Raw genomic sequence first — 18,947 nt, forward strand, 5'->3', positions numbered from 1 at the left:
GCACCAAAAATCAGAAAACTAAGTATAATTGGAAAAGAAACATAACCCTTTCTCTCAGTAATTTGTCAATTCAAGCAAGTCCAGTCGCAATTCATGTTAATTCTTTATTACGCTTAAGTATTGTTGTAACCAACAATAATCACAATAATATGTTAATTAACTTATACAGATAATGTATTAGAGATTCATTCATGAAACTAAAAGCCAAGTATCACCAGAATTAAAATGAATTAGGTTTCTCCACTTGCACTGATAAAAATATATAAAGACTTTGAGGAAGCTTTTTTAAAATCAGATATCAGACCACAAATGGTATTATGTTCAATTTACATAAGACAAAAAGACGTTCCCAAGCACTGCTCAAAAAAAATGGGGCAGCCATGAGGAAGTCATGCTTACTACCAGTTAACGAATGCAGAAGCAGATCTATCCAGATGAAAAGTGTTTTTAATTGGTTCCTAAAATTTTTTTAAAGCTCTACACACAAATTCCACAGTTACATGAATAAATCTCTACATGTGAAATTTCTGTACAAAAAACGTCACAAAGAAACGTACAATGTGATTTTTAATTTGCAGTTTTCTTTACCAAATTTATTTACAATAACGTTTGCGGTATTTAAGAGAACATTTTATAAGACATTTTAAATACAGGATATTTATTTAGAATTCCTTTCCAATGGAATTATCAAGCTCAATTTAGACACAAAGATCTGTCATATAAAATGACAAGGAATGCCATTATGCAGTAACTTGTTTCAAATGGAATAACAAAGGTTTTTGAAATTATGCACAACATAAAAGGCTCAGAATGAGGAGGATGAGGCAGAGGGAACTGTACTAATTACAAGAAACTACTGGCCAGTAATTGCTGTTTTAGTTGCAGACTCATTCAACTGCAGTGTGTTGGACAGTAGATGCATGTCCAAAATGTGAGCAGTATACTGGTTAAAATGTTACTCAGCCCTTAATGAATCTAGATATGGTTGATGCAATTTGAGAGTTTAGTCAGTTTCAGATTTGGGGTTAGTCAGTGACATTTTATAAATTCCTATTTTGGAAATAAAACCAGTCTTACTGCAGGTTGGGATACAAACTGACTCTAACCTCACACCTTCAATGCATTGAACACTTTTTTAAATATACTGATAAAACTTTAAGTTATGTTGGGGCAGTGATTGAAAGAAACTCTGGTATTTACATATCAATGAATCAAATCCTGCATCCCTATTCTAAGTTTTAACAGCCATCTAGGTTTGTCTCACACATCATATCAGTTGTATGACACTTTGAACTTTTACTTATAAATTTAATGTCCGATGTATACTACCCCACCAGCTATCTGACAATGGAGCAGTGCTCCGAAAGCTTGAACGTTCAAATAAACCTGTTTGACTATAACCTGGTGTCATGTGATTTTTAACTTCTTCAATTCAGTCCAGCTCTCACATCTGTGGCTATATGCATGCATTGATCAGTGGAAATTTTTTCTGCAAGTTCAGTCTCAACATTTTCCTCATCACTTGTTTCTTCATTTTTTATTTTTACCCTACAATACCATTTTAACAATCACTTCAGCAGGTGATTCATAGCTGGAGCATCTTTGTCAACATCCTTCCAGTCCTGCAAATGTTTTCAATTTTTTAACTACACTGTAGGGCTGGATATACTGTTGGTATGCCTCCATCAACTTGAGAATAAACATATATTTGTTTGAGACAGTCTGAATCCAGCAAAGTCAGTCTCTTGAGCTACACCAGGACTATCCTCAAACATTAAAACAAGCTACAGAGTGCATTAACTATTGTTCAGAGTGGACAGAGGTACATTTGACCAGGTACAAGGTACTATCCAAATCATACCCTGAAGGTTAAGTTCTTTCCAAAATATTACCACAGATCTCCCAGTATTAAATTCACAAAAGCGACTGGTGCATAAATTTGGACCGGTACTTAAGTTACTTAAGGGATCAGGAGATACCCTGATCACAAAGCTAAATCAGAGGCATACAGTTAGAGGATGAATACATTCCTGCCACATTGCTCTTTAAAGAACAGTTCAGCTTTAGGACAGGCCAAAGAATCATCAAGAATCAAATTTTTCAAAGTCAGATGCAGCCCTACACTTATTTCATGGATTCTAGCCTCCAGTACAAAATATTTCTCGAACTATTTGGAAATAACTGTGGTTATGCAATCTTTCTTGTCACAGTACATAAGCAGGAATATTTTTTCCCTTTTGAATACTTTTGGGTGACACATTTGCTAATGATGCTCAGGAGCTTGCACTTCTGCATTGCCATAGCATTACAAGCTACAAAATAAAGTCATCCTATCCTTTGGTCCCTCACTCCAGTAGGCAATGCCATGGCCTTTTGCTAAACTTTTGCAAGGCATACAAAGCCAACAAGAATCAGTTTCATTGGCATTGTATACCTGCTCTGGGGATACCTATTCAGTGCCAATTAACTTACAAATTCAACAAAATTGGCAGCTACTCAAGCATCAACACTTTTTTTCCATCAGACGCACACTAACATCATGCCCATTCTTAAACTTCTGCAGCCATCCTTGTAACTATTCAAACATGCTGCAGGTTAAGTTCTTGGTAAAATAATTTTGCTTGGGTACTTATCATCTTACTAGAAATCTTCATTCCAACAAAGCATAAATTCATGCAAATGTGCACTGTCCAAATCAATATTTCATTATTTTAACTATAATAACTAATCTAGTTAAAAAAACTCAAAGCAGCAAAAGAATAAGACTAAGTCATATACTGTGGACAACCCAGCAGTGTGAGCAAGCAAAGCCTACACTAACTTGTTTTTTCTTTCAACAATTCAACCTTTTATTCTACGAACGTATGAAATAAGAGCAGAAATAAACCATTCAGCCCTTCAAGGATGCTCTGCCACTCAACAAGATCATAAACTGATCTGTTTGAGTTTCAAATTCCACATTTCATTTACCTTCAATAATCCAAATCCGACTGCTTAACAAAGCACTTATGCACCTTAATATCAATTTCAATGATCCCAAGCTACCACTTTTCGAAGCAACTTCCAAAGTCTCACAACTGTCAGAAAAACAATTTTGTCTTCATCTTGAAAACATGACCTAAAGCTTTAGAACAGTACCCCCTACTTTTCAGCTGATGACCAGAGTATACATTGTTTCCGACATCCAATTTGTCAAGGCCATTCAACATATCTTATGCACTTCAAATCACGCCAATCCTTGCTCCAAACTCCAGTGGAAACAAGTCCAGTCTGTGTTTTTGGTAACATGGGTGTTTAAGAAGTTAAAAATACATATAAAACAAGTTGCCCTTACATAAAAAAATATATTATTTTGAATATGTTCTATAATCTAGTTTGCACTTATAAAATGTAAGTATATAATGTCTAAAGTAAAAAAAATCTCCTTTGCCTTGATGAAAGTCGTCCATGAAGTATGTAATTGATTATGGGAGGGGGAGAAGAGAGTAGGATGAAAGGTGTATAACACAAATTCTCATTTATACGGCATCTTTAATCAGTATAAATGCCTACTAGTGATCAAAAAGACAAAGACAGATATTAAGCAATAGGAGAGGCACCCAGAAAAATATTCTAAAAGAGATCACTTGGAGTGAATAAAATTGGCTGAAGACTGGTATCTGTGATGCTGGGTACTATGGAGGAGGCAGAGGTGGATCAGCCACTTGACACTCCTGGCTGAAGATAGCTGCAAATGCTTCAACCTTTTCTTTTGCACTGATGTGCTGGCCTCTTCCATCATCGAGGATGGGGCTATTTGTACAGCCTCCTCCTCCAATGAGTTGTTTAATTATTCACCACCATTCATAACTGGATATGACAGGACTGCAGAGCTCAGATCTGATTGGCTGGTTGTGATCAATCAGCTCCATCACTTGTAGCTTATACTGGTTAGCATGCAAGTAGTCCTGTTTGGTAGCTTCACCAGGTCAACAACTAAATTTCAAGCACATCTGGTGCTGCTCCTGGCATGCTCTTCTGCACTCTCCATTGAACCAAGATTGAACTCTTGGCTTAATGGTAATGATTGAGTGGGGAATATGCTGGGCCACGAGGTTGCAGGTTGTGCTGAAGTACAATTCAGGCCCACAACACATCATGGATACCAAGTCAAATTGCCAGATCTGTTCAAAGTCTGTACCATGTAGACAATGATAATACTACACAATACAATGGAGGATATTTTCATTGTGAAGGCAGGACTTAGTCTCCATAAGGACTGTGCAGTGGTCACTCTTATCAATACTGTAACAGACATTTGTATCTGCAGCCAGCATATCGGTAAGGAGAACATCAAGTCTGTTTTTCCCTCTTATTGGTTGTCTCATCACCTGCTGCAGACCCAGGCTAGAAGCTACGTCCTTTAGAATCCAACCAGCTTGATCGGTGGTACTGCTGCTAAGCCACTATTGGTGGTGACAATTGAAATCCATCGCCCAGGGTTTGTGTCCTTGCCATCCTCAGTGCTTCCTCCAAGTATTGTTTAACATGGAGGAGTACTAATTCATTAGCCAAGGGAGGACAGTACACGGTAATCAACAGGATTACCTTGTCTGTGTTTAACCGGATGCTATGAGACTTCACTGTGTCCAGAGTCAATGTTGAGGACTCCCAGGGCGACTCCCTACCAACTGTATACCACTGTGCCTCCACCTCTGCCGTGTCTGTCCTGCCAGTGGGACAAGACATATCCAGGAATGGTGTTGGCAGTGTCTGGGACATTGTAAGGCACGATTCAATGAGTATGACTATATCAGGCGGTTGCTTGACTAGCTTGTGAGATAGCTCTCCCAATTAAAGCACGAGCCCCAAGACATTAGTAAGGACAGTACTGTTTCTGCCGTGGTCTTTTCCGACACCTCGGTCATTGCCAGGTGATCCAACCGGTTTTATTTTATTGAGACTTTGTAGCAACTGGTACAACAGAATGGGTTGCTCAGCCATTTCAGAGGGCAATTCAGAGTCAAGCACATTGCTGAGAGTCTGGAGTCAAACGTAGGCCAGATCAAGTGAGGATGGCAGATTTCCTTCTCTGAAGGACACTAGTGAACCAGACAATTGTTTCATTATCATCTGCAGATAGTTAATTCAGATTTATTTTTAAATTGAATTAAAATTCCCCAATCTACTACTGCGGGATTTGAACCTGGGTCCCCAGAACATTAGCTGAGTTTCTGGATTAATAGTCTAGTGATAATGCCACTAGGCCATCACCTCCCCTAAATACTTTTATTTCAGTTAAGTAAAATATAATAGATAATTCTAAACTCATTAGTCTGGTTTTGTACTAGGTTTATCAGTGAAATTCATGTGAAAATCACACAAAGAGAGGAATTTTGTGCAAGTTACATTACAAATAGTATGAAGTAGCTTCAACAACATGAAGCTGAAAGCCAGCCTTGCCTACAGAACTCTCATTTATCTCTCAACCCTTCAGGCTCTCTGCCTGTATTCCTGATGAAGGGCTTTTGCCTGAAACGTCGATTTTACTGCTCCTCGGATGCTGCCTGAACTCCTGTGCTTTTCCAGCACCATTCTAATCTTGCCTTCAGAACTAGGCACCTCTCCCAAAACAAAATAATGAGTACAGCAGGTTTCCACCATTTGTGTCTTCATGAAAAAGCTCTTGAAATTAAACTAGCCTTTCTGTGCAAAGGCAAGTAACAAAAAAATTACACCATTTAATCTATTAAGAATCTAACTGCAACACAATGATTGTAGTAAATGCTGGTGTGTTTTTAAAAAGTCATTTGCAGCAATTTAAACTGAGGGGGTACATTCAAAAGTTAGGTTTTTTCTGTATTTTACTTCTTCTTACCAAATATGAAGTGCTACTTGGGAGCCAGACTTTTAATGCGCCTTTCGTCAACGCGAATTTGCTGTACCACAATTAACAAATTAGGCTCGCAGTTTCTACAATGCAAACTTTTAAAACATATGTTGTCTGTAACGCGATTACAGGGCCAACACTTTAAGCGCTGTTTCTAAAGCACAATTTTTCTATAACACCGGTTGCACAAGAACGTAACTATCACATTATGTAAGAACTGACTGTAATCTTGCTACTATGTTCAAATTCTACAGCTCTTGTAACTAGTCAAGGTTCATATCCCTGCATGAGAAGATAACTCTTATTCCATCAGCTCACACATAGCACCCAGTCACGTCTACTACATCAAATAATAGTCTCCCAAAGCAGCAACCTCAACTGCTAACCCAGCTAGTTTGCAGGCTCAAATCACTAAACCTTCCTCTCATTTTACTGTCTCTCCTAACTTTCCACGTGGCTTTCGAACTACAGACCTGTTATGTGGCTCTCACCAGCATGCTGGCTCTCGTGATTACAGTCCTGCGCTCAGGCACCCAAGCTTCCCAAGTCTGTCAAAACAGTAGCCTATCTGAAGCCCAACTTGGACACTGGCTCACTACCTGCAAAGATTTGAAAGGCTTATTCATCCCCTTAACCATCCAAATCTTCCCAAACTCACTACACATGTCTTAATTTGTTAAATATTTGCTCACATGATAAGAGCATCACAAGCAAAAATCAAGCTTTTACCCCCCCAACTTTAATTGCCCTTAAAGGAGTGGTGAGCCACCTTTTTAAATTGTTGTGGTGTAGATTCATTCACGGTACATTCACAGAGGGAATTTCAGTGAAATGGTAATATATTTGTTAATCAAGACAGTGTGTCTGGGACAGAAACTTTTTGATGGTAGCTTCCATCTGGTCTGCTGCCTTATTCCTTATAGGTGCACAGGATGTGAATTTGGAAAGTCAGCCCCCTATTCATGAAAGGGCCGAGGATGAAAACAGGAAACTTTAGGCCAGTTACCTTGACATCTATCGTGGGGAAGGAGTCAGACTCAATTAGAGATTGTGTGCTTAGGAAAACCCAAGGTACTGAAAAGATCTAAAGTCGAGCAGCACCTGAGGAGGAGGAGAATCAATGTTTCAGGCATAAGCCCTTCATCAGGAATAAAGCCGGAGGACTGAGATTTAAATGGGAGGGAGGGAGGGGGTCGGGGGGGGGTAACTGAGAAGGTAATAGGTCAGAGATAGAGTGAATAAATGGGAAAGACGAGGGACGGGTCAAGAGGGTGATGCCAACTAGGACACTTGGGACTGGGATAAGGTAGGGGAGGGAAAATGAGGAAACTGGTGAAATCCAAATTAATTCTATGTGGTTGCAGAGTCCACTGGCGGAATAGACAGGTTAGGGTTTGGCAATGGAAGAGGCCAAGACCTGCATGTACGCGGTGTGTGTGTGTGCGTGTGTGCACGAAGTATTTTTTAGATTAGATTAGATTTGATTACTTACAGTGTGGAAACAGGCCCTTCGGCCCAACATGTCCACACCGACCCGGCGAAGCGCAACCCACCCATTCCCCTACATTTACCCCTTTACCTAACACTACAGGCAATTTAGCATGGCCAATTCACCTGACCTGCACATCTTTGGACTGTGGGAGGAAACCGGAGCACCCGGAGGAAACCCATGCAAACACAGGGAGAATGGGCAAACTCCACACAGACAGTCGCCTGAGTCGGGAATTGAACCCGGGTCTCTGGCGCTGTGAGGCAGCAGTGCTAACTACTGTGCCACCGTGCCGCCCACAAGTGTTCAGCCACAGGGCAGTGGGGTTGGTTGGTACAGGTGTCCTAGTATGGTGACGGAACATCTGAAAACGAATCTTCCAACTCAGTGAGCAAACTTGCATCCAGAACCTCAACCTGAGCCACACATCTTCTCCAAACATGCTAAAATTAAGGATGTTATGTTTCAGTTATACAATGCATTGGTGAAACCACATTACAAACAATGCATGAAGTTTTGGCCACCTTATTTAAAAAGGAAGAATATAAATGCATTGGAGGTGGTTTACTGGAGTTGAAAAGAGCGAAGAAGTGACTTGATTCTATACAATCTTGACAAGGTGGAAATGAATAGGACGGTTTCTCTTGTATGACAGTTCAGATCACTGCTCTAAAGGCATGGGCCACTCTTTCAGGATGGAAATGTGAAAGTTTGGAACTCGCTGCCTCAAAAGATGGTGAAGACTACTGAATATCTTTTAAGATGTGGTGCCAGTGTTGGAAATCACACGACACCAGATTATAGTCCAACAGGTTTATTTGAAATCACAAGCTTTTGGACTTCGGGCTGAATATTTTGAACACACAGATAGGTAAGTTTTTGGTAGGCAGAGGAAAATCAAGGGTTAGTTGGGGTAGATGGGAATGGGGAATATGAAACAAAGGTCAGCCACAATCTTACTGAATGGTGGAGCAGGCGCAAAGGGCTGCATTTCTGCTCCTATTTCACGTGTACATATTTCATTAGATGTTATCAAAGAAAGCTTAGCACATTTCTTCAAAATATATTGTGTACGGTGCATACTGCTGCCACTCTATACCAGTGACAGGTGGTCTGAATAGACGGCACAGTGGCTCAGCGGTTAGCCATGCTGCCTCACAGCGCCAGGTACCCGGGTTCGATCCCAGCCTTGGGTGACTGTCTGTGTGGAGTTTGCACATTCTCCCAGTGTCCACAGTTCATCAACTGTGTCACAACAACTCAATGTAAATGCAACAAGTATTACAGCCTCCGGCTGCTCCGGTTTCCTCCACAGTCCAAAGACATGCAGGTCAGGTGGATCGGCCAGGCTAAATTGCCCATTTAGTTAGGGGGAATGGGCCTGGGTGGGTAACTCTTCGGAGGGTTGGTGTGGACTAGTTGGGCCAAAGGGCCTGTTTCCACACTGTAGGTAATCTAATCTAGAAATGGTAAATCGGGTGCCAAACAAATGACTGCTTTTTGACAGTATACAATCAACTCTACCCCATCTAGCATAAAGCAACTTACTTGACTGATGCTCTGACTACAGACCTCAACAGCCACACTTACCCCACCAGCACACAACAGCAGAATGCATAACCAAAAGAATACACAACAGTATAGGTAGTTCTTCTATAACATGATGGTTGCATTCTCGTGCAACCCTGCATTATAGAAAAAACACGCTTTAAAAAAATGCTTATAGCGTTGGTGAGAAAACATCTGAAAATCGTGTTACAGCAACAAGTTTTAAAAGTTTGCACGTCAAAAACAGTGTCCACAGTTCATCAACTGTGTCACAACAACTCAATGTAAATGCAACAAGTATTAGACAATAGACAATAGATACAGGAGTAGGCCATTCTGCCCTTCGAGCCTGCACCGCCATTCAATATGATCATGGCTGATCATTCCTAATTAGTATCCTGTTCCAGCCTTATCTCCATACCCCTTGACTCCACTATCTTTAAGAGCTCTATCCAATTCTTTCTTAAAAGAATCCAGAGACTGGGCCTCCACTGCCCTCTGGGGCAGAGCATTCCACACAGCCACCACTCTCTGGGTGAAGTAGTTTCTCCTCATCTCTGTCCTAAATGGTCTACCCCGTATTTTTAAGTTGTGTCCTCTGGTTCGGCACTCCCCCATCAACGGAAATATGTTCCCTCCTGCCAGAGTGTCCAGTCCTTTCATAAGCCTATACGTTTCAATCAGATCCCCTCTCAGTCTTCTAAACTCAAGGGTATACAAGCCCAGTCGCTTCAGTCTTTCCGTGTAAGGCAATCCTGCCATTCCAGGAATTGACCTCGTGAACCTACGCTGCACTCCCTCAATAGCCAGAATGTCTTTCCTCAAATTTGGAGACCAGAACTGTACACAGTACTCCAGGTGTGGTCTCACCAGGGCCCTGTACAGCTGCAGAAGCACCTCTTTGCTTCTATACTCAATCCCTCTTGTTATGAAGGCCAGCATGCTATTAGCCTTCTTCACGACCTGCTGTACCTGCATGCTTGCCTTCATTGACTGGTGGACAAGAACACCCAGATCTCTCTGAACAGCCCCTTTACCTAATTTGATACCATTGAGGTAGTAATCTGCCTTCCTGTTCTTGCCACCAAAGTGGATAACCAGACATTTATCCACATTAAACTGCATCTGCCATGCATCTGCCCACTCACCTAACTTGTCCAGGTCACCCTGTAATCCCCTAACATCCTCATCACATTTCACCCTACCACCTAGCTTTGTGTCATCAGCAAATTTGCTAATGTTATTGCTGATACCATCTTCTATATCATTTACATATATTGTAAAAAGCTGCGGTCCCAGCACGGATCCCTGCGGTACCCCACTGGTCACTGCCTGCCATTTCGAAATGGAGCCGTTAATCACTACCCTTTGTTTCCTGTTAGCCAACCAATTCTCTATCCAATCTAGTACTTTGCCCCCAATCCCGTGCGCCCTAATTTTACTCACTAACCTCTTGTGTGGGACTTTATCAAAAGCTTTCTGAAAGTCCAGGTACACTACATCCACTGGATCTCCCTCGTCCATCTTCCGAGTTACATCCTCAAAAAATTCAAGAAGATTAGTCAAGCATGATTTCCCCTTCATAAATCCATGCTGACTCTGTCCTATCCTGTTACTATTATCCAGATGTGCCGTAATTTCATCCTTTATAATAGACTCCAGCATCTTTCCCACCACTGAGGTCAGACTAACTGGTCTATAATTTCCTGCTTTCTCCCGCCCACCCTTCTTAAAAAGTGGCACAACATTAGCCGCCCTCCAATCCTCAGGAACCAACCCCGATTCTATTGAACTCTGGAAAATAATCACCAGCGCATCCACGATTTCCCGAGCCACCTCCTTCAGTACCCTGGGATGCAGGCCATCAGGTCCCGGAGACTTATCAACCTTCAGACCTAACAGTCTCTCCAACACCAAATCCTGGCAAATAGAAATTCCCTTAAGTTCAGGTCCTTCAGCCACTGTTACCTCAGGGAGATTGCTTGTGTCTTCCCCAGTGAACACAGATCTGAAGTACCCATTTAATTCCTCTGCCATTTCTTCGTTCCCAGTAATATATTCCCCTGCTTCTGTCTTCAAGGGCCCAATTTTTGTCCTAACCATTTTTTTGCCTTGGACATACCTAAAAAAGCTTTTACTATCCTCCTTTATATTCTTGGCCAGTTTACCTTCGTACCTCATTTTTTCTCTGCGTATTTCCTTCTTACTAATCCTCTGTTGTTCTTTAAAAGCTTCCCAGTCCTCCGTTTTCCCGCTTATCTTCGCTAAGTTATACTTTTTCTCTTTTAACCTTATATGTTTCTTTACTTCCCTCGTCAGCCACGGCCGCCCATGTCTCCTCCTGGGATCTTTCTTCCTTTTAGGAATGAACTGATCCTGCATCTTCTGCATTATACACAGAAATATCTGCCATTGTTCCTCCACGGTCTTCCCTGTTAAGGTATTAAACCATTGAACTTTGGCCAGTTGCTCCCTCATAGCTCCATATTTCCCTTTATTCAACTGAAATATTGTCACTTCAGATTGTACCCACTCCCTCTCAAATTGCAGATTGAAGCTTATTGTATTATGGTCACTACTTCCCAATGGCTCCTTCACTTCGAGGTCACTGACCAATTCTGGTTCGTTACACAATACCAGATCCAGAATCGCCTTATCCCTGGTCGGCTCCAGATTGACCTATTACAGCAGAATGACCTATAGTCCACTAACAGAATCACTGTGACACCTATCACTGACAAAGACAATAGCAGTTAGGATCATTAAAATCCCACTGCCTCAATGCACTACTCCAATTTGCACACCATCCTGACTTAGACAAGTTCTGCTGTTTCTTCAATGCAGCTGGGTACACATACTTGAAAATCTTTTGCCATCAACACCTTGGAAACACCATTAGCATAAGGATTGAAGTATTTCAAGATACACTTTTGACTTCTCAGAGAAAACAGGATTGAACTAAAAACACCAATCTACTAAAACTAGAGAACAAAATGTTTAAAAATGGAAGGTCAGGTAAGAGAGAGGAGGACTGCAAATTTTGCTCCAAGTGTGCAAATGTTATTGTCAATGCTACTGGCAGTTACTCCACTCGCTGTTGTTCTTAAGATTTCAAGTGCTATATCATATTTGACTGAAGTTAAATAAAAAAGCTGCCCCATAACACTAAATAATTGGGGTTTTTTTAGAAAATTCAAGACTGTACTTTGGAAGATGCATGGACTGACTTATCAAGGACCAGATCAAAACTTTTTTCATTTTAAAATGGAGATACTAATACACAGACCTCATGAGGACAAAACTGGTTTTCATTTACGATTCTTTATGTCAGTACAATCTGTCGCCATTCACCAATAGGCTCATACTTTATTGACTATTGGGATTTTATCTACAAAGTAATTTTGTCTCCTCCCTCAACTAGTACTCAAAAGTATCTTCTTGCCAATACTATTCTCTCTTCCATTATACATATTGTTCAATGAAAGGTAAGAATGCTTAACTTTATTCCCTTAAATTGAGATACCTGTCCTAGCATTCTTTTTTCCTTTAGTCATACGCCAAAAGTGAATAAATTTTATTCTCCTGTATCATTCAGAAATCCACACCCTTCAAAAACAACATGACTGAGCAGGCTCAATGAGTCACTGTCATATGCAAAACTAAGCTTTTATACCAGAATGTCACAGCTTTGTTAAATTAACTGAATTTAGAAAGAACGATGGTTTCCCCCAAATCCCTGGAATAATAAAGCAAATAAGTAAATATAGAAGTAAAATAAATTGGGCAAGAATCACGTCCCTGATTCCTAACCAATAACCCCGTAGATCAATGCAGTCTTATGGAATCCAGATAAAAACTAGGCTTGGTTTTCATAGCACAAGTAGCTTGCCAACACACACTGCTCAGTCTTAGGCATCAGGAGTAGTCACTTGGGTGAGGTACTGAAATGTTGGAACCACCCTGTGAAACAATACTTCTATAAGTTTAGGCATTGCATGAAGATGTACATTGCATTGCCCTATAAATGGGTTAAAGATTTGTACCAGTTTGGAATCTGAAGGCGAGGAGGGTAAGTGGACTGTGGACATATAGTTATTTCATCAATCTGTTCAGACACGTTATGGTACATCTCTCAAACAGGTGGGACTTGAATCTGGGCCCTCTATCAGATACAGGGATAACAGCCCCTTCAAGAACTGCATAGTTATACTATTCAAAAATATGCAATATTCTCCTAAAGAAAGATTTTCTCTACATTTCACTTCTTTATCTTGATTGCACAAAATACCTGAAAATAATGATTGGTTAATCTGAGTTTGCTTTATTCTTCAATTTCTCTCTTTCATTCCATCCAAGAGATTGCTCCCATTTTATGCATACTCATTTCTATTAACTACCTCTTAGTACAAACTTGTCGAATGCTTCCTAGCAATCTATATGAACAAGGGCAGCATGGTGGCTCAGTGGTTAGCACTGCTGCCTCACAGCACCAGGGACCCAAGTTCGATTCCCTCCTGGGGTGACTGTGTGGAGTTTGCACATTCTCCCTGTGTCTGCGTGGGTTTCCTCCCACAACCCAAAGATGTGCAGATTACGTGAATTGGCCATGCTAAATTTCCCATACTGTTCAGGGATGTGTAGACTAGGTGCATTAATCAGGAGTAAATATAGGGATGGGGAACGGGTCTGGGTGGGTCACTCTTTGGAGGGTCGTGTGGACTTGTTGGGCCGAAGGGCCTGTTTCCACACTGTAGGAATTCTAATTCTAACAAACAATAATTTCCTTATCTACCGTCTCATTCATCTCCTTCATCTCCTAAAAGAATTCAATTAAGATTCATTAGACATAACTTGGACTTTACAAAGTCGATAAAGCTTGGCGCTGGAATGAACACAACAGGTCAGGCAGCATCCGAGGAACAAGAGAATGGACATTTTGAGCAGGACCCTTCTTCAAGACTGGGGAGGGGGAAGGAGGTTGAGGGGTTGCCCTATAGCTTAAAGATTTGTACCTGTTTTGAATCTGAAGGCGACGGGTAGGTGGACATACATATATTTCATTAGCCTGTTCAGACATGTTATGGTATACCTCTCGAGCAGGTGGGACTTAAAGCTGAGCCTTCTGGATCAAAGACAGGGATAAGAGCCCCCATTTTTTTCTCCCCCCATCTCTCAATCCCCTTCCCCACCCCAGTCCTGAAGAAGGGTCCTGCCCGAAACGTCAACTCTCTTGCCTCTTGGATGCTGCCTGACCTGCTGTGCCCTTTCCAGCACCATACTTCTTCAACTCTGATTTCTCCAGCATCTACAGCCTCCATTGTCTCCTAGCCACAGTTTACAAATTCTTGCTCTCTGATCAACCAATGATTTTCAAATGCTTTGTCACTCTATCCAGAAGAGCAGATTCTAAGTCACCTACCATTGAGGTTAAATCATAGGCCTAAAAACACCTTAGTTTATCTCTCGTCATTCTTAATGTGACTAGCAAAGGCATAAAATGTAATTTGCAGTGAGACAATTATACAAAAAAACCTACTTAATGCCACTATATGAATGTGATTGCCTTAAAAGAGGAAGAAATAATGAACAACCAGTTGTGTCTTTAAACTCATTTTAAGACTATGCCACTAACAATCTGTACAAAAAGTTTTACTCAAAGCAGAACAGGAGAAAACCACAAGAATCTTCCAAATACTTTTATGGTATCTAGCTTTGGTCCTAATTAAAGTGGACATCTCTACAAAAGCTTAAACACCTAGGAACATTTTCCAAATGAACCTCAGTTAAAACAGCAAAAAAATTCACAAAATGGTTAAAAAAAAATTGCAGACCAATCCAAAGTTAGAATAGCTAAAGAATGACAGCAAAGTCCAACACCCCAAAATGTGAAAGTGTGGGCAAGAGAGAAAAAGATTGTGCCAAACAAACAAACTTGCACCATATGTCTAACTTCCTGCATTAACGATGCAGAGCTTCTGCATCCTTCAACACAGAGAATCAGAAGCTGAAATCTGTTGTAATGACAAAACTGTAGTGCTGCCAATTTTCAAGTGACAAATTCACTTGCTAACATCAGAATGCAACGCAGTGAGCATGAAGATGGATAGAAAGCAAGATGGGACCAACGTCTGATAAAAATCCTAGATAAAAATGCATAACTGATTATTTAATAGAAACTCATTTAGAAGCAATAGGCATGATCTGTTGCACTTCGAACAAAATTTTCAAGGAGCTTTAAACAATTTGGTGAATTTGTATTGAAAGCATAGCATCGCATAAAATACACAAGATCAGCATTATTGGGCTCATACAGCCATTTAGTGAACATTTAATGAACTAAAATCTCAACTTAGAACTTATCTGGCTATCAGAACATTTGATTACTTAAATGAAGTTTAAAGACCCCAATGAAATTCACAGAGCTAATCAGGCAACCTGAAAACTTGACTAGTTTGGAACCCTCTAGCACTGTTGTGTCATAGTTTAAGTGGCTATCACTTAGATAATTCAGCAAATTTAACACTGTTATTGATTTTAAGCATCAGGGATGGAGTGAAGTTATTATCATTATTTGAACCTTTCCAACATCATCTCTGGGATAACTCGAGTTCCAGAAAATGACAGCGTGGAATATGTAACACAAATTACACAATGTTTCATGTGGAAAGTTTCATACATTTATTCTCAAAGTAAGAGAATCTCAACAGCACCAGCATTTATTGACCATTTCTAGTTGCCTTGCCAACTACTGTAATTAACAGCTGACAAATTGGTGAAGCATTGATATGCTATACCATAGAATACATTCAGAGACTGATCACAACAGGCCAAAAGACCATTTCCCACAGTGTGCTCATGCCAGTTGTCTGGAAAGACAACTTACAGCTCCTTTTGCACACTTCATAGTCCTTCGCATTTTTTCCGACTTCAGTTGATTATCCAACTCTCTTCTGAAGGCCCTCAAAGAATCTGCCTCCACCACGTGCTCAGTTGGGAGTATACCAGATCCTCAACAGTTCTACGTGAAAAGTTTTTTCTTGTCACCATTGCTTCTTCCCAGTCACCATAAAACAGTGGCCTCTGGATGTCAACATAACGTCAAAAAAAACAGCTCTGTCCCTACTTTTTTCTACCCAGACGCGTTTTGCAAACGTCCCCTGTTAAAATTTTCTCTTTTACACAAGCCAGACCTGGGTGGGAACAAAAGATTTTCTTCCCCGAGGGCGTCACTGGGATTTTGACAAGATTTGTTGATTTTCGTGTTGGTTCTACGCCGAGTTCGTTACTTCAAGAGAGAAAAAAAACGAATGGCATTTTGGAGTATATTTTTGTGTGTGTGTGTGTGTGTGTGTGTGTGGGGGGGGGGGGATCTGAACTCACAAATTGCGACTGGCCCCCTGTAGCCACAATACTAACCGGATCCAGCCTGAAATTCCCGCACTAGGAAGAGTGGCGGAGGCCAGGAAGGGAGCAAGTTTTGAGCAATCTCAGGCCTTATGGACGTAAATATTTTTTTAAAATTATTAAAACAGAAGACACCCAACGCAGTCGCGCTCAGGCTGCGAGATAAACAAGTCAGTAACTAACCCCCCAAACCCTTCAGAGCGGGAGGAAGGGCAGTCCCTTCAGCTCAGGCACAGTGGCGGCTCTCTCCCCTGAAGGGGGTTAAAGGGTCCGGGGGGACCCCCCCACCCCCTCACTCCCACAACAGGCCATTCTACCCGCTCGGGCCTACTATGTCCTGGTGTCGTACACAAACCTTGTAAACGTCGCCGTAGGTGCCGCTCCCGATCCTCTGGATCAGCTCGAAGTCCTCCTGCGGGTTCCTCCGGGACAGGTCGAAGCTTCCCTGAGAGTGGGCAGACATGGTGGGCTCCGGGCAGAAAGAACCAGAACAAGTGCAAAAGGCGGCGGCGGCGGCGGCGGGGGGTCAGCGGGGACCTTCCTGCGGGAGGTGGTAGCGCCTCTCAATCATCCCAACCCCCCCCTGCCTTACATTCAGCACACACGGAGCCAAGACAGCAGCGGCCGAGAAGAAAGCCTCCGACGAACCAGCAAACCCCCCCTCCCTCCCCCTCGTCGTCCCCACAAACAACAACAACAGCAACAGCAACAGCAGCAACTTCTTCCCGGATCCCCCCCAAAAAAAATCACAATCCAACACTCGAGCCAAACATGGCCTCCGAACGGCTGCTACTGCGCGTGCGCACTCCCATCTGACACGGCCGGGAATCGGACAGTTCTGCCAAGGCTGTCTGAGGCAAATGCACAAATCCACATAGATTATTAAAGTGTCTGTACTGTGTCCAGGACAAATGCACACGTGCATATAAATTTTAAATGTTTTTACTGTGTTTAAGACAAATGCACACATGCATATAAATTATAAATGTTTTTTACTGTGTCCAAGGCAAATGCACGTATGCATATAAGTTATGAATGTTTTACTGTGTCCAAGGCAAATACACATATCAATATAAATTTAAAATGTTTTTACTGTGTTTAAGGCAAATGCACACATGCATATAAATTATAAATGCTTTTACTGTGTCCAAGGCAAATGCACACATTCATATAAGTTATAAATGTTTTGCTGTGTCCGAGGCAAATACACACATCAATATAAATTTTAAATGTTTTTACTGTGTTTAAGGCAAATGCGCACATGCATATAAATTATAAATGGTTTTACTGTATCCAAGACAAATTGACACTTCCATATTGATTATAAATATTTGTATGCATGGAATTGCCATATAGATGAAGATAACGTTTCGGGTCCAGTGATCCGTATTCAGAACCGAAATGCCGAAAGACTGTCAGCTGTCTTCAGAAGACAGCTAACATAACTTCTGAGTGAAACAGTGAGAAGAAATCGCACAGGAAAATATAGAACAATTAGTTTAACACCAGTATAGAAAGCTAATGGAATCGTTAATTAAGAATGGAATAGGAAAAAAAAACGAGAAATTAAAACTACAATAGCAAATATCAAAAAGGAAGGTCATGTTTGAGGAACCTTGTTGATTCTTGCATGAAGTAACAGGCAGGGTACAGAGAGTAATGCAGTAGATATTAAACTTGGATTAAAAAAACATGCTTCATAAAGTAGGATACAGAAGAGTCAGAGGCTACCAGTAGAAAGTATCAAGCTAGCTACAAGGAAGGAAATGGTCAGGTTGCCAAATATTAGAAAGTGGTGTTCCAAAATTATGCTGGGACCATTCTTGTTCACCATTTATTTAAACAATTTGGGCTTGTTAATTGGATGTATAATTTCAAAATTTGCAGATGCACCAATGTAAGTTGTGTAGTTATACAGAGAATTTGCAACAAAATATAGGAAGACATGAATAATTTTGCAGTATAACTTGAGATGACGAATAAAGTGGTCACATTTGGAAAACAAGTGCTGAAATGGGGTAGAGAAACAAAGCAATCTTGGTACTCAAATTCACAGATCAAAAAGTATATCAGCACTGGTTAAAAAGGCTGTAGGGGAAAAAGTCAAAGAAATATTCTATAACAATAGAATTAAAAAGCAGAAAGCTTATGTTAAACTTGTATAGAATTTGGTTCAGTCACACCTAATTCTCATTTTCACATTATAACCTGGACATGTTGGCAAAGTAAAAGATGCAAAAAATTACTACCAGGATGCAAGAATCAGACAAAAAGCAGTGGAAGGAGGCTTGCGTGGAGTCACAAACACAATAATGGCCTGCCAGACCAAATGGCCTGTTGGTCTAATGTACAAACTTTTTTTAATAATTAAACATACTATTATCTGCACATAAATTTTGATTCAATATGAATATTCAATATGAATTTTTCCTTAGAGATACTGGCTGGCATTGTTTTAGACTTATTCTTGAGGATGTGGGAAACACTTCGCAACCTAGAATGTGTCATGCTTTCCCAGTTGTCTTAAGTATCACATACAAAGTGTGGGACTGGAATCTCATATAAACTAGACCAAATAACAATTTCTTAAATGTGCGTGTAACACTTCTGAACTGTCCTCCAATTTGTTTCTTGCTT

The 18,947-nt window shown here is 40.9% G+C and overlaps 1 protein-coding gene across 6 annotated transcripts in view; it reads right to left on the bottom strand.

Moving 5' to 3' along the window:
* The window catches only part of LOC140483193 (mitogen-activated protein kinase kinase kinase kinase 3), a 308,564-nt gene extending 291,608 nt beyond the window's left edge, over nucleotides 1–16,956 (bottom strand). For all 6 annotated transcript variants that reach the window (XM_072581251.1, XM_072581249.1, XM_072581248.1 and 3 more), the window contains exon 1: nucleotides 16,666–16,956. In XM_072581251.1, coding sequence (XP_072437352.1) covers nucleotides 16,666–16,773 — 108 coding nt within the window. In that variant the 5' untranslated portion in view covers nucleotides 16,774–16,956. The remainder of the gene's footprint in view (nucleotides 1–16,665) is intronic.
* Between the last annotated feature and the right edge of the window lie 1,991 nt (nucleotides 16,957–18,947).

This window comes from Chiloscyllium punctatum, chromosome 11, assembly GCF_047496795.1.
Source record: "Chiloscyllium punctatum isolate Juve2018m chromosome 11, sChiPun1.3, whole genome shotgun sequence".
Classification (NCBI taxonomy): Eukaryota; Metazoa; Chordata; class Chondrichthyes; order Orectolobiformes; family Hemiscylliidae; genus Chiloscyllium; species Chiloscyllium punctatum.